Raw genomic sequence first — 23,908 nt, forward strand, 5'->3', positions numbered from 1 at the left:
GCCAAGATGAATGCCAGAGAGAAGGATTCTGGGAGATGGTCGGACAGGTGGTGTCTCCTTTTGACCTTTCCTGAACTCTTCATGTTGGTGGTGGCATGTTAGTTCTGTGTTCCTTACCAGGACCTCCTGTCGTAAAACAATTCATGCAAATGGTTACTATGGTGTCTGGCCAGGGTGGGCAGTTTCAGTCAGCGTGCTTCCCCTAACAACTCCCCCCTGAGAGACTTCATACTCAAGATACTTCTTGGGAATTGGGGTGGAAGTCTCTTTCTTCTGTAACTTCTTCCTTCTGTGCATGGGCGTAGGCCTACCTAGCAGAGCAGAAGTCTCTCTCTACCTGATCTAAGTCAGGGTATTTTTTTTTTGCCTTGACTGAAACCAGCATTCACCCTTGTAGTAACAGCACTTTAGTTTGAAACTGTTGGCTCCTCCCAGAGATGAAATAGACAGGGGCCAAACAGGAGACCTAACAGGATGGTCATCACTGGTCCCCAGAAACAGGAGGCAACGTTTGGGGTGAGGGCTACAGGGTTTGTGACTTTTTTTTTTGTTTTTTGTTTGTTTGTTTTTTTTGATTGGCTGGTGGTGAAGCAACAGAGCTGTGCTCCAGGAATCTTGTGTTTAGTCTGAAGTTACCATCCTCCACCTGGGTGGGGGCTCCAGTTCTGTAGAACTCAAAGACATTGTTATGCATATATCTTTGAGTAGGAACCAGGACCCTGTCTCAAGGCTGTACCACTGTTTGATTGTTTCTCCTCTGTTTCTGTATCGTCTCCCTTTCCTGATTAGCAATTGTTTGAATCCACCCTTTGGAACTCAGGGAAGGTCAAGGATGCTGAATGAAGCCTATATTCTACAGACAAGAAATGGAGAACACAGAACACATCTGTACTCCAGAGCCCCACAGAGTCCTGCTCAGTTTTAATTTAAGGAACTGGGCAACTATGACTGTGATAACTTCCTGTCAAAATGGGGCATAGGACTGCCTCAGCTTGGAGAATAGACATTGAATTGGAAGTATTCCTGAGCGCCAAGTCCTAGATCTGAGCCTTGTATGATTAAAATCTCAGTTCCCTTGGTCTGCCATTTTGTTGTAACATACCCAATTAGAAGTAGCTGGAGGAGGGATAACTGGAATGTTAATAGGCAAAATAAATCTCATTTCTTTTAAGAAGAATAGGCCTGAAACCCAGCCTGGACCTGGCACTTCAGGGAGACTTGTAGCCAGTTGCCTAGTTTTATAAAAAGTAAGGTTGCAGTTACTAGCTTCCAGCAGACATTGTTTTGAGAATGGTGGCATCCAAGCCTGACACAACTCAGAAAACTCAAGTGGTTAGCAATACAACGTCTAATCTGAAATTACACCCATAGTAACACCTGGTTATTTCCCAGGATGTCTGAACCATAGCTACTCTATTTTCACTTTTAATTGTAAAAATTTCCTTAATAGCCAAAGCAGATGCCACCATTAATGACATCAGTGTTTCTCTAGGTATGAGAAGATGCAAGAATTGGAACTCATAAAATCTTCTCCTGAAAAGATCTAACTACCTGAAGGCCTGTTCTGCCAGTTTTTCCCAGAGCACAGAGTGCCTCATTCCTGATTTTCACCCTGAACTCCTTTCAGGGGCATTGAAACTCAGCAGTTGCAGTGGCCATGATTTAATCTTTGTAGACGGAGACGGCTAGTGTCAGTTTTCAGTTGGCAGAGCCCCTTTTTACTCATAAACTTGACCATGATTTTGAGGGGGGCATTTCATGACCATTTTATCCCATGGTGCTGAGAATGTCTATTCTCAGGTTTGGCAGATTTTGTTGATAGGCCACTCAATGTGCTGTTACTGGACTAGGCCATAAAACAGTATCCAAAATTCTCTGGACCACCTGTCTTACTAGCCTCTTGGTCCAGGAAAGTATTCCCTCTTGTTGCTTCTTCCCATATCTAGAGTTACACTGTTACCATCATCGATCTCATATAGAACTATATATTATTCTATCAGAGACCTCAGTCTCACACATTTGGCACTGTAAGAAACAGCAATTTTGTAAAACAGGTGAAATACAAATAACATAGCCAGCAGTATTAGTAATGTCACAAGTAAGACTTAAGTTGAGAGCTTCCATTAGATGTAGCCCAGTATATCTCAGGTCATCTGACTTAGTCTACTCTGTAGAATCTTTATCTTCCAGGGAAATTATATTGGAACTGTCTATAAGGCACATAGCACAATTTTCTAGTGTTACTAAACTGATTATCCTTAGTATGATTTAATTGTTTCCAACACAGAGGAGACTTTAAACCTAAATTACCATAGCCTGGTGTTATCTATATAAATCCATCCCATAATTGTGGGAGATTTTTTCCTCCTTTGCTGAAACTTTGCTTGTTGCTCTGATTGAGCTTGAGTAATAGAAGAAAGCTCAAATTTATGGTCAGAGTCAGAGCAGGCATTATTAATTGGCCTGGTGAGGGAATCCCATCTAGTAATGTCACAGTGACCTGAATATGACTATAATTTTTTTTTTAAAGTAAATTTTCTCAGGGCCAACCAGTTAGAGTCTTGTAGTAGAGAAATTTACTAAGGTAACCCAGAACTAGACACAGGTAATTGGTCACAAACCCAACAACTGGATTGATTTCTAAAACTAGCATAGGATCAGGTCTATGATAGAAAAGCATTTGATTTATATGCAAAGGTCTAAGAAGTTAAAAAAAAAACATTATAAATGATCATATGAATCAGGTCCAGCATCTTGGGCAAGCTGTCTACCTCTGATGTCGTCGTCTTTTCATCCTGGTGTAGTGTAGTTTCTCCTCTGTTTGAGCATCATTTTAAGGTGAGATCAGGTCAGCTATCTTCTCTATAAACCAATCCAGTGCAGGGGCCTTTGGAAGTAGGAATTAATCTAAGAGTTAATTTCCCTTCAGTTTCATTGTGCATGAGCTAGTTAAGAGTACCTGATAAAAAAAATCCTTCCATCCAGGTTGGAGACAGTCCCTTAAATTATGTCTTTTTCCAGTCCTGTTTGTAGGTCATGAGGCATCTGATCTTCATCCAAAGACAGATTACTGAGATAAGCTTCAGAAACAAACTTCGGGTGTTCTTTAAGAATTCAGTTCAATTTTACATTAATATCACATAACAGCAAAGACCTATCCAAGAAATGAATCTTACTACATGCAGACCTCCATTAACAAACTGGGATTTAACATTTATTGAAACATCTTTTTCTCCCTAAAATTACCCTCATTTTTATCAAATATAACCAAATTAAGGCTAGCTTGTTTGCAAAATAGGTCTGTTCTCACTAAGTTTGGTCTGATGATTTATATAACCATAATTGATAATAGACTTTTAATTTTGCTGAAACATTTATGGAGTCTCTGACTGAACTTTTAAACTAAAACAGAGCTGGGAAACTCAAACCAAAGGCTTATCACAAATTTTGCCTAACAAATGTAGGTGAATTCTTCCCTTTTTAAGGTCTCAAAAATTCCTTGAGATTTTTGTACCTGTTAGTGAGATAACCTTCCTATCTCATTTGATACATTTACTGGAAACCTAAGAGTTTCAAATCTTTGGAGGAGTCAGATAGAAAACATAATTGTTTTGTTTATAATGTATAATTTTACCAAATTATTGTCATAATTAGTTTGAGAGGAAGGTTTTCCCTACTCCCGGAAAACACAAGATTCAAACCTGTAATTTTTCAGATAGAAACCATAAAAGTTACAAACATATTCGCTGGTTCATTCAGTTCTTTGTTAACTTTTGTGACATCATCAGGTTTTCCATTACAATACCAGGACATATCAGAATGTTAAGAACTCCATATAATTTCTAGGGTATCTGTATTAGTAATTTTACCCTACATTATAACATGAGCAGATTTATTACTCATTTGATAATCTTTTTCATGTAATTTAACCAACCAAATAAACACAGTTTAATATCTATCTTTGGGATGTTTCAGGGGCCCTCTGAAGCACCCAAAGTTGGCTAGAGGTCAAAAGAACTTCAAAAGAATTCGATTTAGGAAGTTTTAATGAAAAGATCAATTAAAAGGGTTTAGAACATTTGGTCAGCTTTAGTTAATGTTGATGGGTGTATCATTTAGCTTGTTGATACCTCACAATGGGCGTAAATACCAAGGGTCAAGGTCTAGTGAAAGTCAGTTCCGCCATCTTGGACCTAGTTGGCTCTAACCAGTTTTCTTATGGCTGTGTCATTTCTAACAAAATCCATTTATCTAACTAATTGTAATCCAATTCTAGAAAATACTGATCATGCATTGTGAAATGTGAAACCCAAAAGACTCCATTCTATGATAGCACCGCCATTTTGAGTAAAACCCCCTCCCAAGGAGAGAAAATGAAATTTAAAGAGAAAGAAACTCAACGAGCCAATCAGGGGAGGACAGGAAAGTCCCTCACCCCCCCTTACTCTAACCCACCAATCAGTAGCTAACAAGACATCCTTACTTGAAGAATTAACCAATCCCCTTAAGCTTCCCTTCCCACTTCCCCTGCTGCACAGTATGAATTAGCCAATCCCCTTAAGCTTCCCTTCCCGCTTCCCCTGCTATACAGTATAAAAATGATTTGCAGCTTTCACTGGGGGCTCCTTCACTGTTGTGTGAAGAGAGTCCCTGCTTGAGCTTGTAATAAAGTTCCTCACTGTTTTTGCATCGATCCGCGGCTCCTGTGGTGTTTGGTGGGATTCCGCGATCCAGGTACAACATTTTGGGGGCTCGTCCGGGATCCCCTGGACCCTCCAGAACCCGCGCTTCGGAGGACGAGCGGCCGGTAAGCAGTAGCAGCAGCTGCATCTGTATCTGTAAGGGGCCCCGCTCTGTAGCTGGACTTAAACCTAGGCGGACGCGCCGGTACGGTCTCCAGCAGGGAGCAGGAAGAGACGTCTTCCAGCTCCCACTCAGTAGTCCCATATATATATATAGTCCCATATATATATCTGATATACAGCTGATATACTCTGTACCTTTTGTTCTCGGAATTGCGCGCTCTGTTATTTGTCTGGTGTATCGTCTTATTTGTTCATTGTGTGACTGACCGACGATGGGACAGACCCAATCTGGATGCTCTCCGCTTACCTTAATAACTGACCATTTCAAAGAAGTTAGAGCTCCAGCTCATAATCTGAGTGTAGAAATTAAAAAATCTCGGATGGTTATTTTTGCAGTGCTGAATGGCCCAGCTTTAACATAGGCTGGCCTCCTGAAGGGACTTTCAACTTAAGGACTGTCCGGAGAGTCTGAGAAATCATCCTCAGACCTCAAAGCGGACACCCAGACCAGGTCCCATATATCCTGGTTTGGGAAGATCTAATAGTCAGCCCAGCCCCATGGATCCAACCCTTTTTACCTCCACAGGCAGCAGCAGCCATGGAGATCCTAGTGGCTGAAGAAAAGAAAAAGCCTCCGGCTGCCCCCTCTGCCCCTGTTTTACAGGAAGATTCGACTCTTCTTGACCTCCTTATCACACCTCCACCATATTCTCTCCCTCCTCCTATTCAGCCCCAACCCCTACTTCCCCAACCTTCTCCAGAAGCGGCTGGGGGAGGACCTGTAATGAACACTCGAAATTGTAGGGCCGCCTCCCCCGGGGGGCCTGCCGACTCTACTTCAGCAGCTATTCTTCCTCTCAGGGCTCTGGGTCCCCCTGATGCTGATGGAAATCAGCCCCTTCAATATTGGCCCTTTTCTACTAGTGATTTATACAATTGGAGGGCCCAGAACGCCCCATTTTCAGAGAGACCTAAAGAGCTTATTAACTTGTTAGGAACTGTTCTGTTTACTCATCAACCTATGTGGGACGATTGTCAGCAGCTACTCCAGATATTATTCACCACAGAAGAAAGAGAAAGGATCCAGCTAGAGGCGCGGAAACTGGTGCCAGGAGATAATGGGCAGCCCACGGCTAACCCTGCAACGATTAACTCTTCCTTCCCTTTGTCTAGGCCACAGTGGGACTATAACACGGCGGAAGGTAAGGAGCGGCTCCAGGTCTACCGCCAGACTCTGTTGGGGGTCTCAAAGCGGCCGCTCGCAGGCCCACTAATTTGGCTAATGTAGGTAATGTACAGCAAGGGAGAGAAGAGAGTCCTGCGGCGTTCCTGGAGAGACTGATGGACGCATTCCGTCAGTACACTCCCATGGACCCTGAGGCAGAGGATACTAGGTCAGCCTTAATGATGCATTTTATTCATCAGTCAGCCCCAGGTATAAGGAAGAAGTTACAGAAGATAGATAGATTAGGTGAAAAATCTGTTCAAGATCTGATGGCAGTAGCAGAGAAAGTTTATAATAACCGAGAGACACCTGAAGAGAAGCAGACTAGAGCCGCCAACCAGCAGACCCGAAATATGGCTCGCATTCTCCTGGCTGCCACCAGTGCCCAGCTGAACGAACGAGAGAAGAAATTGAGACAACTGGCAGAAGGTAAGCCAAAACCTAACCCCCAGGGAAAACCAAAGTTAGGACAGAACCAGTGTGCATATTGTAAAAAAGAAGGACATTGGGTTAAGGATTGCCCTAAAAAGTTCAAACAAGGAACCAACGTTTTGGCTCTGGGGGACCTGAGCGACTAGGGGAGATGGGACCCGGAACCCCTCCCCGAGCCCAGGGTAACCTTAAAAGTGGAGGGGACCCCAATTGAGTTTTTAGTGGACACTGGGGCCGAACATTCTGTCCTGCTTGACCCACGGGGAAAACTCTCTTCAAAGACTTCATGGGTGCAGGGGGCCACTGGTATAAAAAAATATTCATGGACTACCTGAAGAAACCTAGATCTGAGCACGGGCCGGGTATCCCACTCTTTCATGGTCATACCAGACTGCCCCTACCCACTGCTTGGCCGAGACTTGCTAACCAAAATAGGAGCCCAGATCCATTTCTCACCTGAGGGGGTGAATGTTACGGACCCGGCTGGTAAGCCGGTACAAGTTCTAACCATGCAAATAGAAGATGAGTACAGATTACACCAAGGTCCCTCCAAAGTAGCCCCTGAGGCTGACATGCAACAGTGGCTTAATGAATACCCACAAGCCTGGGCAGAAACCGGAGGACCAGGCTTAGCCAAACATTGGCCCCCAATCTATATTGAATTAAAACCAGGAGCAGAGGCCGTCAGAGTCAAGCAATATCAGATGCCACAAGAGGCACAAAGGGGTATTTGCCCTCACATACGCAGGCTGTTGGCTCAGGGCATCTTACGCCCATGCCAATCCAACTGGAATACCCCCCTTCTCCCAGTCAGAAAGCCGGGGTCCAATGACTACAGGCCAGTGCAGGATTTGAGACAAGTTAACCAACGGGTGATGGACATCCACCCCACAGTACCAAACCCCTATACTCTTTTGAGCTCTTTGAACCCCAATCACCAGTGGTATACGGTACTGGACTTAAAAAATGCTTTTTTTAGCCTCCCCCTGGCGCCCAAAAGCCAGAATATTTTCGCCTTCGAATGGTCAGATCCAGAGGAAGGCATTCATGGGCAACTAACTTGGATGAGACTACCACAAGGATTCAAGAACTCGCCCACGATCTTCGACGAAGCATTACATGAGGACCTGGGTGAGTACCGTATCCAACACCCACGGGTTACCTTGCTACAGTATGTGGACTACCTTTTATTGGCCACAGAATCCCAACAAACCTGTCTGGAGGCAACCAGAGACTTCCTGTATACTTTAGGTGAGCTGGGATATCGGGCCTCTGCAAAGAAAGCACAAATTGGCAGACAAGAGGTTCATTACCTGGGATACATATTAAAGGAAGGACAGCGGTGGCTGTCCAAAGCTAGAAAAGAGACTGTGTTAAAGATCCTTAAGCCCCAGAGTCAACGCGGAATTAGAGAATTTCTGGGGTCCGCTGGATTCTGTAGATTATGGATCCCAGGTTTTGCTGAAATGGCAAAACCACTATACCAGGCAACTATACCATTTGCCTGGACAGAGGAAATGGATAAAGCCTTCCAGGACATTAAGGCAGCCCTCCTGTCAGCCCCTGCCCTAGGTCTACCTGACGTCACTAAGCCCTTCCTTCTCTATGTAGATGAGAACAGAGGGGTAGCCAAAGGGGTGTTACTCCAGAAACTGGGACCCTGGAAAAGACCAGTGGCATGTCTTTCAAAAAAACTGGACCCAGTGGCTAGTGGATGGCCCCCCTGCTTGCGTATGGTGGCTGCTGTGGCCTTGTTAGTAAAAGACGCTGGCAAATTAACCCTGGGACAAGAACTGCAAATAACAACTCCACATGCCATAGAGGGTATATTGAGACAACCTCCAGATCGATGGATCAGTAACGCTAGACTGACCCATTACCAGGGACTACTACTAAAGCCTACCAAAATCATTTTTCAGCCGCCAACTACTTTGAACCCAGCCTCACTCCTGCCGGATCCAGACCTGGACGCTCCACTACATGACTGTGCTGACATCCTGGCTCAGGTATGTGGGATCCGAGCTGATCTGAAAGACGTCCCCCTTCCGGATGCTGAACTGACTTGGTATGCGGATGGGAGCAGCTTCGTACAAAATGGACAAAGGTATGCGGGTGCGGCTGTGACCACTGAGACAGAAGTCATATGGGCTGCCCCTTTGGCCCGTGGGACTTCGGCCCAAAAAGCCGAACTTATACCATTGACTGAAGCACTCAAAAGAAGTAGAGAAAAAAAACTGACCGTTTATACTGACAGCAGATATGCCTTTGCCACAGCGCACATACACGGGGCCATCTATAGAGAGAGAGGACTCCTGACGGCTGAAGGAAAGACTGTAAAAAATAAAGAGACAATTCTTGAGCTTCTACAAGCCCTTTGGCTGCCCAAGAAACTGGCCATAGTCCACTGCCCAGGCCACCAAAGAGGCGACTCCCCCGTGGCAAGGGGCAATCGACTGGCTGATCTTTCAGCCAAGGAAGCTGCTCTAGCATCTGTTACCCCGGTTTTGGGGTTTGACTCCCTGATCCAGGGACCATGACTCTACCTGATAACCCCGAATACAGTGAAACAGATATAGAATGGATTAACTCCTTACCTATGACACAATTTAAAAATGGTTGGTGGAAAGACGCTAAGTCAGCGCCTATCCTACCAGAACAACTGGGGACAGAACTGCTCAGGAAAATTCATAATGCAACCCATTTAGGGGCGAAAAAAATGCAGAATCTCGTCAGAACTGCAAAGATTGTCATCAAAGACTACTGGTCGAAAATAGAAAAAATTGCCTCAGACTGTAAGGCTTGCCTGCTAACAAACCCAACAAAGACTTCAGGAGCAACTAAAGAAGCCAGAGAAAGGGGAACATGCCCTGGAGCCTACTGGGAAGTAGACTTTACTGAGGTAAAACCGGGACAATACGGATATAGATACCTGCTAGTCTTCACTGATACTTTTTCTGGATGGGTAGAGGCCTATCCAACAAAAAAGGAGACAGCCCAGGTAGTAACAAACAAACTCTTAGAAGAGATCCTGCCGCGGTTCGGATTCCCTGCACAGGACATTTGGAAACGGCTAGAAGCCCTATACCTCACCAAGCCACCGCCTGAACCGCATCGTTTTCGGCCAGGAGATTGGGTCTATGTGCGGAGACACCACTCAGGCACCCACGAACCACGCTGGAAAGGACCCTACTCTGTCATCCTAGACACACCAACAGCCCTCAAGGTAAATGGTATCTCAACATGGGTCCACTTCTCGCATGTGAGGCCTGCTGATCCTTTCACCGACCTCCACGAGGTTCTGCCACAATGGAGAGTCTCCAAACATCCGGACAATCCACTCAAGCTAAAACTCTGGAAATGCCCCAAAGAAGCATCTCCCTCTTAAGGTACTTTGTACTCTGGGCAGCCTTCCAGGGGATTACCTCAGCCAATCCTCATCATCCGGTTAACATGACCTGGATGGTCTACAACCCTGAGACTGGAGAAATACTTAATTTGAGTTCCAACGTAGCCCCCAAAGGGACATGGTGGCCCGTATTGACCTTTGATTTGTACGTCCTGGCGGCCAACAATAACGGCTTCCATGGTCCCAGCCAACTGACCAACTTTTTTGCTCATGGCTCCTACGGCTTATTCACCCATAACTGTGAGGGTAAGGGCCCACAGTATTTAGAACAAGTGCCTGTCTATGTCTGCCCAGGGGGAGGAAGGGATCGGAACCAAATTGAAAAATGTGGGGGAGTTGACTCTTTTTATTGCCCCGCTTGGGGATGTGAAACCTCGGGAACGGTCCTTTGGCCCATCAATCCTGGCAACGACCTCATTCAGATAAAATTACCCCAGAATACCCCAAAATGCAGGTCTCAGGGAATATTGTCTAAACCTGGACAATGTTTTCCATTACAGATTAAGTTCACAGATAAAGGGAAAAAGTTTACCAGGTGGGATGTAGGCTGAGCCTGGGGCCTATGTCTTTATAAGACTGGGTTTGACAATGGAGTCCGATTTGAACTTAAATTAAAGATGGGACCACTCTACTTGACCCCCAAGGTAGCTTTGGGACCAAACCAGGTGATAGCCCCAAAACCTTCCTCCCAGGTGGTAACCCCAAAACCTCCCTCCCAGAACCAAAGTCGGGATACTGGGCCTACTCCACACACTCCTCCCATAGCCGACATGTCTCCACCTACAGACCCCTTTATAAAGATGATCTCTTCAGCATATCTTACCCTTAATGCCTCTCGTCTGGACTTAACAAATGGTTGCTGGCTCTGCTATAATGTAAGGCCTCCTTACTATGAGGCAGTTGCTTTTTCTTCAGGATTCAATGTGGCTGCCGATATCTCAGCCTGTAGATGGCAGCAACAACCTGGTACGGGCCGCCTGACAGTAAGCTCCATTACGGGTATAGGCACCTGCATAGGGGCCATTCCTGAGACTTATCAACACCTATGTAATCACACAGTCCCTATGACCAACCTCATTAATTCCACCCACCAGTGGATCACCCCACCAGAAAATGGATGGTGGGCTTGCTCCGCTGGACTAACCCCGTGTGCCCACCAGGCGGCACTAAAAACCTCTCAAAATTTCTGTGTCCTAGTCCATCTAATCCCCCGGCTAAACTATTGTTCAGAACTGCAACCAAGGTTAGAGACACCAGATCAGTATAGGGTAAAAAGAGAACCAGTCACTGCCCTAACTTTAGCTGTCCTGGTGGGATTAGGGGCTATAGGAACTGGAAGTGGAATTGCAGCCTTAACGCTCCAAAATAAGCAGTATAACCAACTGAGGGCTGCCATAGATGAAGATATTGAACAGCTTGAAAAATCCATTTCCCACCTCCAAGAATCCTTAAGTTCTCTGGCTGAGGTAGTGTTACAAAATAGAAGAGGTTTAGATTTGCTATTCTTACAACAAGGAGGACTATGTGCAGCCCTAGGAGAAGAATGCTGTTTTTATATTGACCATTCAGGAGTAGTACAGAAATCTCTACAGAAAGTTAGAGAAGGCCTAAGTAGGCGAAAACAAGAAAGAGAAAATGAACAATCATGGTTCGAGTCTTGGTTTAATACTTCCCCTTGGTTGACCACCCTGATTTCTTCTCTATTAGGACCCCTCATTCTACTGTTATTAATCTTAACTGTAGGTCCCTGTATATTAAATAGAATTATGTCCTTTGTAAAAGATAGATTTAATACTGTCCACCTAATGTTACTCAGATCTCAATATTTGACTGTCTCCACAGATGATATAGTTGACTCTGTAGAAGACCCATGATTGGGCCTTCCATAGGAACTAGAAGAGGGGGAAATGTGAAATGTGAAACCCAAATGACTCCATTCTAGGATAGCACCGCCATTTTGAGTAAAACCCCCTCCCGAGGAGAGAAAATGAAATTTAAGGAGAAACTCAACGAGCCAATCAGGGGAGGACAGGAAAGTCCCTCACCCCCCTTACTCTAACCCACGACATCCTTAGTTGAAGAATTAACCAATCCCCTTAAGCTTCCCTTCCCGCTTCCCCTGCTGCACAGTATGAATTAGCCAATCCCCTTAAGCTTCCCTTCCCGCTTCCCCTGCTGCACAGTATGAATTAGCCAATCCCCTTAAGCTTCCCTTCCCGCTTCCCCTGCTATACAGTATAAAAATGATTCGCAGCTTTCACTGGGGGCTCCTTCGCTGTTGTGTGAAGAGAGTCCCTGCTCGAGCTTGTAATAAAGTTCCTCACTGTTTTTGCATCGATCCGTGGCTCCTGTGGTGTTTGGTGGGATTCCGCCATCCGGGTACAACAGCATAACTCTTTTTAGTATTTTTTCATACTTTTTTTTTTTTAACTGAAAACACACTTCCTACTTTCCTTTAGCAACCAAGAACTAATTTTATATTAGCATTTTATAGATTGGTGAGCATAAATATCAGTGATAATTTTTAAAACCCTTGCTTTCTTAGAACATTTTAGGATGACACCAAATGTAATTCATTTATAGTCCCAAACCTCTTTGTTTCTCTGTAAAAGGAAATTAGTGTTTAGTAGTAAATGTTTCAAAATCTTATTTTATTTGAAAATGACCTAACTATTCAACAGACGTCCAACACTTTGTTTAGGACAACCCTTAGAAATTCAAGTTATGACCATCTGGAGAGACTGTTTTAGATAGATATTTCTAAAGAATAATTATTCTTAATAGAGTTTATCCAAAAGTTCATATCTCATTTACATTTTTTTTTAGAAGTTTCTTCACTCGAGGTAATTTCCTTGTTGACAAACTTGCAACAGATATGATAATATTTAACTTATATTAAACCTAGGTACAATGAGAATATTCCACTTAATGTTAATTACTCTAAGACATGTTTACATTAGATAGGTCAACAAATAAACATTAATATCAGGTATTTAATACTAAATATTTCCCAGTTCACATGAACCTGGAATTTATTGTTTAATTTAGAATTATTTGATTTGTAAGCACTTACTTTTCTTTAAGCCATTTAAATAGAGCTCATTTACAAATTAACCTCAAAAATATTAGCCAGAGACAAAGACATACCAAGACATCTTTAGACAGACACAATGCAAGATCTAGCTTCATTTTTTAAGCTTAGTCATGAATTAGATATTACAATATAAAATTTACTAGTTTAGAAAAAACAGTTGGAATAAATAAAATTTTTAAAGCCTTTTTCCCATTTTCCCTCAATCTCAGGGGTTAGAGATGGTCTAGATAAGTGTTTCTGAGGACAGAGCCAGAGCCCTGGTCTCAAGGCACAGGGAAAGAAAATCAAGTTCTAACAAAATGGCAGCAGGTCTAAACCAAATGGTGGCCAGACAAAGCAAAATGGCCATCAAAAATCACAACACAGAACACAGAGTTAAAACACACATATAGACCTGGCAGTCCTCATCAGACACTCCCTTAAATACAAGAATACAGTCTCTCAGAAAACCTTCTATTAGGACACAGAACTTTAGATCCAAGTACTAACAGAGTAATGGAAAATATCTCAGGTCTTCAAACATTTCAAAGGGAGGAAAGGAAACCAGGTTGAAAGAAGAAGGGGGAGGAGGCGGGGGGGGGGATGGCAAAAACGGTGGCCTTACAGATGTTTCCTGCCACCTGAAGATACCCAGGCGTTATGGGACTTTACCCTGGGCCTCCAGAGAAGGGAGGATTGTAACTCGGCCCTACCAGAAATCAGACCAGAATAGAACCAGAATTTGAGTTCTCTGCTAAGAGGAGGTCATCAGTCTCCAATCCTCAGCTCAGGCTGAGGCCCTTCAACCAGATTCCTGCAACCAGGACTGGGGGACTAGGAAAAAGGGAAAGGATAGGAAGGGTGAAGCAGAGGAAAGAGAGAGGGCAGGGGAGAAGGTCAATAAAGTCTCTTGTTCCTTACCCGGTTGGGGCACTCTGGTCAGTTGTCCCCATCAGGAGGAGACCAGGGACAAAAGAGTCCCAGTTGTGGCCGCTGGGTCTGGTCCATTGGCAGGCAAGCTGGCCCCTGAGTACCCCGAGGGGTCAGGATACCAGTTGCAGAGAAGAGTCCTGCCAGAGTCACCATTTGTTGCAAGAAGGGGGACCCCTTCCGGGGCCCAAAACTGGGCTCTTGTCTAACAGTTGGAAATGAATTGTTCAAGGAGACACATGTGCTGACAAAGCAAGTTTTATTGGGAAAGGGCACCTGTGTGGAGAGCAGGAGGGTAAGGGAACCCAGGAGAACAGCTCTGGCTCGAAGCTCGGTTTTACGGTGATGGGATTAGTTTCCGGGTTGTCTTTAGCCAATCATTCTGACTCAGAGTCCGTCCTGGTGGTGCACCCTTGTTCAGCCAAGATGGATGCCAGAGAGAAGGATTCTGGGAGGTAGTTGGACATGTGGTGTCTCCTTTTGACCTTTCCCGAACTCTTCAGGTTGGTGGTGGCTTATTAGTTCCGTGTTCCTTACCAGGACCTCCTGTCGTAAAACAACTCATGCCAATAGTTACTATGGTGCCTGGCCAGGGTGGGAGGTTTCAATCAGTGTGCTTCCCCTAACATTAGGACAGATGACCCTACTATCCAGAGACAGACCAGGAAGGCCTTGAGACTGAAAAATGAAGCACGGTTCGCTTTGTTGGGACAGCTAGAGGGGAACAGGGGGGCAGGACTGTGGGGGGTGAGAAGGGAGGAAGGGCAGGAACAGCTGAACCCACCTGACTGGTGGATGAGAGGATCAGAGGAGAGAAGTGAGGTGGGCGGTCCTGGAATCTTAGTGAACTCCCTGCTTTCTTTCTGGGCTTCTCTGTCCCTTCAGATGGAGTAAAGGAGTAGAGTAGGTACCCAAGAAGACAGGTGCCAGACAAGGAGAGTGTATGTCTGTGGTTGAATAGAAGCATCAGCCTGTGACCTTTCCTGAGGGTGTGTCCTAAGTGGCTGGGTTGGTGAGGAGGTCCTGTTCTGTTCCGTCCCATCCTGTCCCATCCCATCCCATCCCATCTCATCTATTCAACACTTACGCCCAGGGCTTCCGGGGCGGCTCAGCTGGTAAAAGAATCTGTCTGCAATGTGGGAGACCTCCCTGGGTTAGGAATATCCCCTGGAGAAGGGAACAGCTACCCACTCCAGTATTCTGGCCTGGAGAATTCCATGACTGTATGGTCCACGGAGTCGCAAAGAGTTGGACAGAACTGACTGACTTTCACTTGTTACTTGTTTTTATACATATAAACACTTGCCTCCAAAGGAAATTCACAGGCACCAGACATAATGGTCATGAGAGCCACATCAGGGGCCACTGCACAAACAAAATGGATCTTTAGTCAGCAAGGTCATCGTAAGAAAATAAAATCTAAGTGACTGAGCATCTGTATAATGGAATACTAAGTAGTCACCAAATGTTATTTTAAGTAACTTTACAGTAACTTTGGAAAATATTTATTGTATATATAGCATAGAAATTTCAAAACCATATGTGTATCATTTTATTTCCAATGATGGAAAAGGTCTGTATGCACAGAAAATAATGTGTAAGGAGATATATCAAAAATGCCTGCAAGAAACGATCCTTAGGAAATATGACTATGGGTGATTTTGACTTCTTACTTTTATTTTTTTGTATTTTCCAAACTTTTCTCAATATGTATATATTACTTCCTAATCAGAGAAAGTTACCAATGAGGCAGTTCTTCGCATCAGGTGGCCAAAGTATTAGAGTTTCAGCTTCAGCATCAGTCCTTCCAATGAATATTCAGGACTGACTTCCTTTAGGATGGACTGGTCTCCTTGCAGTCCAAAGGGACTCTCAAGTGTCTTCTCCAACACCACAGTTCAAAAGCATCAATTCTCTTAAATTTATTAGTGATGAAAAAGTAAACTCACATTTATGAAACTTTTGAAAGCAAGTAGCATGGTCGGGGGACACCTTAGTCAGGTCCTAAGGAGCCCATCATTTTCTAAACTGAGGAACTGGTTCTGTTTGCATAACTAGTTAAAAAAGACCAATCGCGTAAACTATGTAAGTTCAAGTAAATAACCGGGGCTTCCCCACCGCCTCCCCGCGCGCGCGGAGAGGGTGCGGGCGGTAATGAGGGAATTCCCAGCTCCAACCTAGATAATCCCCGGGTGCACGGAGGAGCCTGCAGCCCACGGGCCTCCACGCTCCAGTCTAAAGCCTCACCAGGAGCGTCACATTCGCCCCCTCAAATCAGCAACCTGGAGAGTTTCTCTAGCTTTCGAGAGGCGGCTGATGGCCAGCGCCACAAATAATATGAGCCAGACCTCGCCGCCGGCCTGAACCTAGTGCCGCGCCGGGTTGCCAGCGGCAACCTCCGTTCGCAGGTAGGGGCGGGTCTCTGGGGACACCCAGGGAGGGGGCGTCCCTGACGCGGAGATCCGTGCTTCGCGCGCTGTGACGGAGCTTCCGCCCACCAATCCCGTGTCAGAAGGCGGGCACACGGCCCCGTCCCGGCCGCGGATTGGTCTCTCTGGCAGGGCGGGGCCGTTTGGAACCCTGCGGCATGGTTGGGTGAGCGTGAGAGAGGCGGGGTTGTGGAATCGAGGCCGGAAGCTGCGCGCGTTTCCCCGGATCTGGCGCCTCGTCTCCGGGCCGACTACGTTCTCGGTTCTCCACGTTTCTCTCAGGGCTGCTCTGAGCGGACTCCTGCGGCGGCCGGGCAGACGCGGAGCCCGGATAACCATGAGCGTGGGTTTCATCGGCGCCGGCCAGCTGGCCTGCGCCTTGGCGCGGGGCTTCACGGCAGCAGGTAAGCGCCTGAGGGCGGGAGGCGGGTGCGCGGAAGGTCCCCAGCTTAGCTTGTGACCGCCCCCCGCCGCACGAACGTGAGGGAATGAAGAAAGGGGAACTTGCGTTTGCTAGGGAATTAAGGATTCCCAAATCCCTAATAAGGGATTAAAGGGCAGGGGGGCACCAGCGACCGCCTCCACAACGGTCGGAGTGGCGTGGATTTTGACTCTGCTCTCCCAAGGAAAACATGGGAACCGGGTGGGCCATGATCCCCAGTTGAAAAGCCCTGTCTTCTGTAGGCATCCTGTCGGCTCACAAAATAATAGCCAGCTCCCCGGAAATGGACCTGCCTACGGTGTCCGCTCTCAGGGTAGGTGGGGCATGAGGGTGTGGGGAAGGCGGCGGAGACCCAGGAGAAGGGTGGCCTGATTAGCTGAACCCCTGTGCTGTTCCGTGGCCGGCGTTGACCTCACCACCATAAGCATCACTATCCTCCATCTTTTCTGGGGCAGCTCAGGGTGGTGCGAGCAGCCAGGCAGACCGACTTGGGTTCCAATCCAGACACTGGGGTGATTAGGTTAGTTGAGGTTTTGATGTGTGGAAAGCACCTAGCACATAGTAGGTACCCAATAAAATAGTCACTTTGCTTCATCCACTAGCTCAGTTAAGATACTTAGCTGAGGTACTTAGCTTAAGCAGTTAAGGTACTTAGCTGCTCTGAGCCTCAGTTTCCGCATTTATAAAATGAAGCCCACAGTAGTCACTTTGCTGAGCTATTCTGAGGTGTAAATGAGCATGTTGGGAAAGAACCTGGCAAGTTAGTTGTTGCTCTTTTTAAACAAAGAATATCCCAAGTCTTCACCCAAAACCTGAGCAGTGTAGGAGAGGATGGATTATGAGGCAGGCGGCAGGTAACAGGCAGTGTCTGGGCCTGGGATGGTAGGTGTTGCCATCACTGGAGGGCCTTGTTTTTTAGTGTGAAGTCTTAGAGGGGTGTCCTCCATTACACCTCTGGACCACACAGAGACCAGGCACCCTGATGCACATGTGTCCAGGGTTGGGATAGAGCCCTGCTTCTGACCATTGGGCACTTTCACCTTTCACTTTACCTGTGCCACTTTTCAGCCATGGAGACGTCTTACCTGGCAGAGGGGTGCCTTGGGTGCCAGAGAACTGGTGGGGATGGGAGACAGCGATTTCCTGTTTGCCATGAGGAAGCTTGTCCATGTCCAGCACTCACTTGCCCAGTAGCAACACTGGAAAACGTCGAGGCAATGGGGGTAGGGGCAAACTCTGAGGGGAGCAGGGCAGGGAATTCCAGGCTGCCCTTGGCCATGTGAGCTTGGAGGGGTTCAGCTGCTCCTTGAGAGGGCCGTGGCTCATGAGGCTGCCACACACTGTAAGCCTGGTGGTCTTCTCCTGCAGAAGATGGGTGTGAACCTGACCCGGAGCAACAAGGAGACGGTCAGGCACAGTGACGTCCTGTTCCTGGCCGTGAAGCCACACATCATCCCCTTCATCCTGGATGAGATCGGGGCCGACGTCCAGGCCAGGCACATCGTGGTGTCCTGTGCGGCCGGCGTCACCATCAGCTCTGTGGAAAAGGTGTCCAACTCAGCCCCGGCACCCCTGTGTGATGGGAGGCGGGGGTGGGTGCTGGTGGGATTGGCAGTTCACTTGGCCCTCTGCCTTCACCCCAGAAGCTGATGGCGTTCCAGCCGGCCCCCAAGGTGATCCGCTGCATGACCAACACACCTGTGGTGGTGCGGGAGGGCGCGACAGTGTACGCCACGGGCACCCACGCCCTGGTGGAGGACGGGCAGCTCCTGGAGCAGCTCATGAGCAGCGTGGGCTTCTGCACGGAGGTGGAGGAGGACCTGATCGACGCCGTCACAGGGCTCAGCGGCAGCGGGCCTGCCTACGTGAGGCCCTTTGGGGACTCTGGGATGCATGATGGGCTGGCGAGCAAGCCTGGGCTGGGGGTGTCGCCCACCTCTTGGGTGAGGCTGTCTAGTGGTGGAGGTTGACCCTTGGAGCTAGTTGTCAGGAAAAGACCTTTGCGCATGCCCCTGAGTGCCTGCAGCCCTGGGGCTCAGTGATTGTCTTCACAGGCATTCATGGCCCTGGATGCGTTGGCTGACGGTGGGGTGAAGATGGGCCTGCCGCGGCGCCTGGCCGTCCGACTGGGGGCCCAGGCCTTGCTGGTTAGTATCGTCTCCCTGCGTGTTCTGGACCCTGGTGTGGGGTGGGTTGGGATTCTTAGGGCTCTCTGAGCCAGGACAGGGCTTGGTGGGGAAGCTGGGATAGGGATTGGGGAGGAGTGGGTGTGGAGAAGCTTATCCCAAGGGGCACCAGCAGTTTTCTCCTCTGATGGCCCTTCCTGCCCTAGGGAGCTGCCAAGATGCTGCTGGACTCAGAACAGCATCCAGGCCAGCTCAAGGACAATGTGTGCTCCCCTGGGGGGGCCACCATCCACGCCCTGCACTTCCTAGAGAGCGGGGGCTTCCGCTCCCTGCTCATCAACGCGGTTGAGGCCTCCTGTATCCGAACACGGTGGGTCTCTCTCCTTTTCTGCCCAGGCCCTCCACTTGGAGCCAGTCTCGTGTGGGCTGTCAGTGTCTTACAGAATCTGCCTTCTGTGTCCCATTAGCACTGCTGGAGTCTGTGCTGTGTTAATAACCCACTTATTAGACTCTGTTAGCCTAAGGGTTTGCAGGCCTTACTTCATGTAATTCTTACACAGTTCTGATAACTGGGGTTAGCTTTGATTTCCAGATGAGGAAGTTGAGGTTTAGAGATAACAGCTTTCCCAAAGTCAAACAGATAGTAAGTGATGGAGGTAGGATTAGACTTCAAGTCTTTGACCCCCAATTCTGTGATTTTTTTTTTCCCCCACTCTCTCTCCCTCTAGCTGATCACAGATACCACTTGAAGCTCTGCCTGTGTGTAGTAAGCCATACTTAGTTAAATAGCACTTCTGAGAAGCTTAGGACAGTGTTTGGTTTGGGGTTCTAAGTTCGGGTGGTATCAAGTCAGCAAGGGTTGGGGTTAAGTGGATGGGGAGATCTTGTGTATCTAGCTCTAGCTCCTCCTTCAACCTCTTGGGACTTTGCTTGCAGAGAGCTGCAGTCCATGGCTGACCAAGAGAAGATCTCCCCAGCTGCCCTCAAGAAGACCCTCCTGGACAGAGTGAAGCTGGAATCCCCCACAGTGACCACACTGACCCAAACCAGCTCAGGGAAGCTCCTCACGAGAAGCCCAGTCCCAGGAGGCAAGAAGGACTAAGGCAGCCTGGGTCTGCCCTCCCCTGTGTCCAGAGCCCTTGGCTGCGGGGGCCATGCAGGGCGAGCTGACAGAGGCTCAATCAGCTTCAGGTCCTCATGATAAACCATCTTCCGTCTGTTAGACCCAGCAGCACTGGTTTCCCCTCCTGTCTCGTGTTAGAAGATGCTCTGAAGGGGTGGCTGACACTGGAAACCAGATGCAGACCTCACACAGTTGGAGGAGAGGGAGACTGGGACTCCATTCAGAGCCCCAGCTCCGTAGGCAGGCCTGGAGACCCTCAGTGGATGACCTCTTCAACTGGGGTCCTCCCACTGGAGCCCACAGCAGGGTCAGTTTGTTGCTGAGTCAAGGTGTATGAAACATGACAAGGACTTTTCGAATTGGGGAAAAGAAGTGAGTGACTTAGAATTATCACAATCAGAAATGCACATCTTAGACTGTGTTATATATATATATTTTTTATTAGACTGTGTTATATTTAACTCTTGCTTCATAGGTGTACCATTGAAAATGTGTTATTCAATGTTGCTAAGTTTGGCTGCTTTAATAAAGTTTTATTTTTTATTACCTTGCTTTTCTTACGCTTAATCTCAAATCATCATCTTAGAGAACTTGAGGCCCTTGCCAGGTGTTCCTGGCTTCAGCAGGAGGGCACTGAAGTAGGGATGAGAAGAAATAAGGGGCCAGGCCCTGACAGCTGTAATGACACTCTGCTCCAGCCCAGCCCCTAGGGTCAAGTGGGCCAATGCTCATTTCCACTTTGTGGGGTTGGGGAGCAGGCAGCATCCTAGATGGAGGAAGCTGCCTGCCTTGCAGTGGGCCAAGCACTGCATCAGACTCAGACAAGTGCTCTCCGAGGGAGGAACTATTCTTTCCCTCACTTTACAGAAGATACTGAGGCCTAGAGGGGATCAGCAACTTCGCCCAGTTGGGTTGCTGGTTACTCCTGCGGTTTCCCTGTGCAGGCTGTGTGCCTGGTGCTCTTCCCCAGCAGCTCCTGCCTGTGGCTTTGGCTGCAGCAGCAGCTCTGAGTTCACACCTTAATTTCCACCAGTTTTAACTAGGTGACCATGGAGAAGTTACTAAGTATCTCTGACCACAGGAGTTCATCCCTGTAAATAGAGGTCATCCTTCATCAAAAGGTTGTGAGTATGAAATGATGAAATGAGACTGTGTGGAATGGCTCAGTAGAAACATCTAGAACATGTGGACCCTGGTGCTGGTGGAGCCTGTCCTAAGAGTAAGACGTTAAATAAGTGGCCCCTAAAGATGTTAATAGATATTTCACCAAAGGAGATTTACAGATGCCAAATAAGTTCATGAAGAGATGCTCAACACCATTAGTTACGAAAGTCAAGTGTTAATTGCTCAGTCATGCTCAACTCTGACCCCACGGACTGTAGCCCGCCATTCTATGGACAGAAGAGTATGGCGGGCTACAGTCCGTGGGGTTACAGAGTTGAGCAAGCAAACTGGTCCAGACAAGCAAACGAGTGGGTTGCCATTTTCAATCAAAGCCCAGTGAGATAGTACTTCACACCCACTAGTGTCGTGCTTCACTAAAAAGGATGATGACGAATGTTGTCAAGGATATGAAGTTAGAACTCTTAGTATCTCTGGTAGGGATGTAAAATGGTGCAGCAATTTTGGAAGACAGTTTGGTAGTTCCTCAAAAAGTTAAGCATAGAGTAGCCAGGCAATTCCACTTGTAGGTACCAATCTGAGAGAAGAACATGTATCCAAGACAAAAACTTGCACGTGGATATTATGGCAGCATTACTCAAAATAGCCAAGAATCGAAAATAACCCAAATGTTGAAAAACTGATGAAAGGATAAAATGTGTAATACACACAATGGATATTATTCAATAATAAATGGGAAATACACATGCTACAGGCCTTCCCAGGTGGCTCAGTGGTAAAGAATCCACCTGCCAATGCAGGATACACAGATTCGATCCCTGGGTGGGAAAGATCCCCGGAGGAGAGCATGGCAACCCACTCCAGTATTCTTGCCTGGGAAATCCCATGGACAGAGGAGTCTGGAGGGCTACAGTCCATGGGATCGCAAAGCGTCAGACACAACTGAACCACTAAGAATGCAAGTAAAATCAGATTATGGCGATTGTTGCACTAACCTGTACATTGTCAAATTGTACACTTAAAGTGATGAATTTTATGGTATGTAAGTTATACTTCATAAAGCTTTAAAAAAAGGAAATACGTTGCCCTAGTTTAATTAGCTAGGAAGTAGTTCAGTTCAGTCTCTCAAGTCGTGTCCGACCCTTTGCGACCCCATGAATCACAGTACGCCAGGCCTCCCTGTCCATCACCAACTCCCAGAGTTTACTCAAACTCATGCCCATCGAATTGGTGATGCCATCCAGCCATCTCATCCTCTGTCGTCCCCTTCTCCTCCTGCCCCCAATCCCTCCCAGCATCAGGGTCTTTTCCAACAAGTCAACTCTTCGCATCAGGTGGCCAAAGTACTGGAGTTTCAGCTTCAGCATCAGTCCTTTCAATGAACACCCAGGACTGATCTCCTTTAGGATGGACTGGCTGGATCTCCTTGCAGTCCAAGGGACTCTCAAGAGTCTTTTCCAACACCACAGTTCAAAAGCATTAATTCTTTGGCGCTCAGCTTTCTTCACAGTCCAACTCTTACATCCATACATGACCACTGGAGAAACCATAGCCTTGACCAGATGGACCTTTGTTGGCAAAGTAATGTCTCTGCTTTTTAATATGCTATCTAGGTTGGTCGTAATTTTCCTTCCGAGGAGTAAGCGTCTTTTAATTTCATGGCTGCAGTCAGCATCTGCAGTGATTTTGGAGCCCAAAAAAAATAAAGTCTGACACTGTTTCCACTGTCTCCCCATCTATTTTCCATGAGGTGATGGGACCAGATGCCATGATCTTAGTTTTCTGAATGTTAAGCTTTAAGCCAACTTTTTCACTCTCCTCTTTCACTTTCATCAAGAAGCTTTTTAGTTCCTCTTCACTTTCTGCCATAAGGGTGGTGTCATCTGCATATCTGAGGTACCAGTACTCAAATCCATGTCTGATACCAAGTTCTGTCCTTTCTGCACTAAGCCTGCTGACAAGCTGTCTAAGGTGATAGGATGCTGTCCCCTCATCTCCTCCACCCCCTTCCCAGGCCTAAACCCACCAACATACATTTACTGAGGACCTCCTAACTGCCAGGCCTCGGTCATGCCTTGGTATGAGTCCACCTGGCTCAGGTGAATCCTCACCTGTTCAGGACCTCCCTGCCCTTTGCTTCTGAGCTTTGACCAGGTATGTACGGTCAGGACTAGGTTTCACCCAAGATGGCTGCAGCCCCAGTCCTCCAGGGCATGATTAAAGAGGACCTCTCAAGAAAAACTGTTCCGGTCATCTTTCCACAGGGCCTCAGGCCTGCCCCCTCAGCTGCCCGCCTTCTTACAGGGCTGACCGGCCAGGGGCGGGAGACACAGGCAGGCAGAGCCAGGGGCCGGCAGCTCCCAGTGGACACCCTGTCCGGAAGGTCTGGAGCGTGTGGCCTGAGCCACCAGGAGAACACCCAAATGCCCCCTGCAAGCCTTTAGGAGTAAGAGCTGGCATTGGAGGTCAGGGCAGCCTTTCAAGAAGCGTGCTGAACGCCCTCTGTGCTGAGTGCCCTGTGAGGCCGGCATGTGCCCTAGTCAGTGAGACTCAGTTCTTGTTCTGAATTGCACAAGGGCCAAGGACAGATGTGGACACAGAGAGGAGAAGTGGAAAACACGAGAAGGCAGAGGAAAAGGCAGCATGGAGACAGGTAGAGTGAGGAAGGAGCCAACCAACCCTCTGCCTGCACTGAGCCCTCCCTGTTCCCCCAACTAAACTCTGGGAGCAGCCGGGCCTCGAGCAGGTGCAACCCCCATTTCATAACTGGCTTCTCTCAGGACACCAACCCCCAA

The 23,908-nt window shown here is 47.4% G+C and overlaps 2 protein-coding genes across 2 annotated transcripts; both read left to right on the top strand.

The window, feature by feature from the left end:
• Nucleotides 1-6,383: 6,383 nt before the first annotated feature.
• Nucleotides 6,384-9,847, top strand: LOC122451755. The gene is made up of 4 exons (XM_043484665.1): nucleotides 6,384-6,459; nucleotides 7,492-7,593; nucleotides 7,714-8,971; nucleotides 9,025-9,847. Exons 1-4 carry the CDS (start codon nucleotides 6,384-6,386, stop codon nucleotides 9,845-9,847), a joined length of 2,259 nt encoding a protein of 752 aa, XP_043340600.1.
• Nucleotides 9,848-16,483: 6,636 nt separating this feature from the next.
• Nucleotides 16,484-20,537, top strand: PYCR2 (pyrroline-5-carboxylate reductase 2). The gene is made up of 7 exons (XM_043485942.1): nucleotides 16,484-16,704; nucleotides 16,985-17,055; nucleotides 18,111-18,290; nucleotides 18,386-18,607; nucleotides 18,797-18,889; nucleotides 19,075-19,238; nucleotides 19,805-20,537. The coding sequence occupies exons 1-7, from the start codon at nucleotides 16,638-16,640 to the stop codon at nucleotides 19,968-19,970; spliced, it is 963 nt and encodes a 320-aa protein (XP_043341877.1). The 5' UTR covers nucleotides 16,484-16,637; the 3' UTR covers nucleotides 19,971-20,537.
• The last annotated feature ends 3,371 nt before the right edge of the window (nucleotides 20,538-23,908 follow it).

This window comes from Cervus canadensis, chromosome 13 (assembly GCF_019320065.1).
Source record: "Cervus canadensis isolate Bull #8, Minnesota chromosome 13, ASM1932006v1, whole genome shotgun sequence".
NCBI classification, from domain to species: domain Eukaryota; kingdom Metazoa; phylum Chordata; class Mammalia; order Artiodactyla; family Cervidae; genus Cervus; species Cervus canadensis.

Excerpts from the sequence above, each read along its gene's own strand:
- LOC122451755 (XM_043484665.1), top strand. The coding sequence starts at position 6,384 with ATGGCTCGCATTCTCCTGGCTGCCACCAGTGCCCAGCTGAACGAACGA. Across the intron at positions 6,460-7,491 it reads ATTGAGACAACTGGCAGAAG|ATCCAGAGGAAGGCATTCAT; the intron begins GTAAGCCAAAAC and ends TCGAATGGTCAG. Across the intron at positions 8,972-9,024 it reads TCTGTTACCCCGGTTTTGGG|TGAAACAGATATAGAATGGA; the intron begins GTTTGACTCCCT and ends CCCCGAATACAG.
- PYCR2 (XM_043485942.1), top strand. The coding sequence starts at position 16,638 with ATGAGCGTGGGTTTCATCGGCGCCGGCCAGCTGGCCTGCGCCTTGGCG. Across the intron at positions 16,705-16,984 it reads GCGGGGCTTCACGGCAGCAG|GCATCCTGTCGGCTCACAAA; the intron begins GTAAGCGCCTGA and ends TGTCTTCTGTAG. Across the intron at positions 17,056-18,110 it reads CTACGGTGTCCGCTCTCAGG|AAGATGGGTGTGAACCTGAC; the intron begins GTAGGTGGGGCA and ends CTTCTCCTGCAG.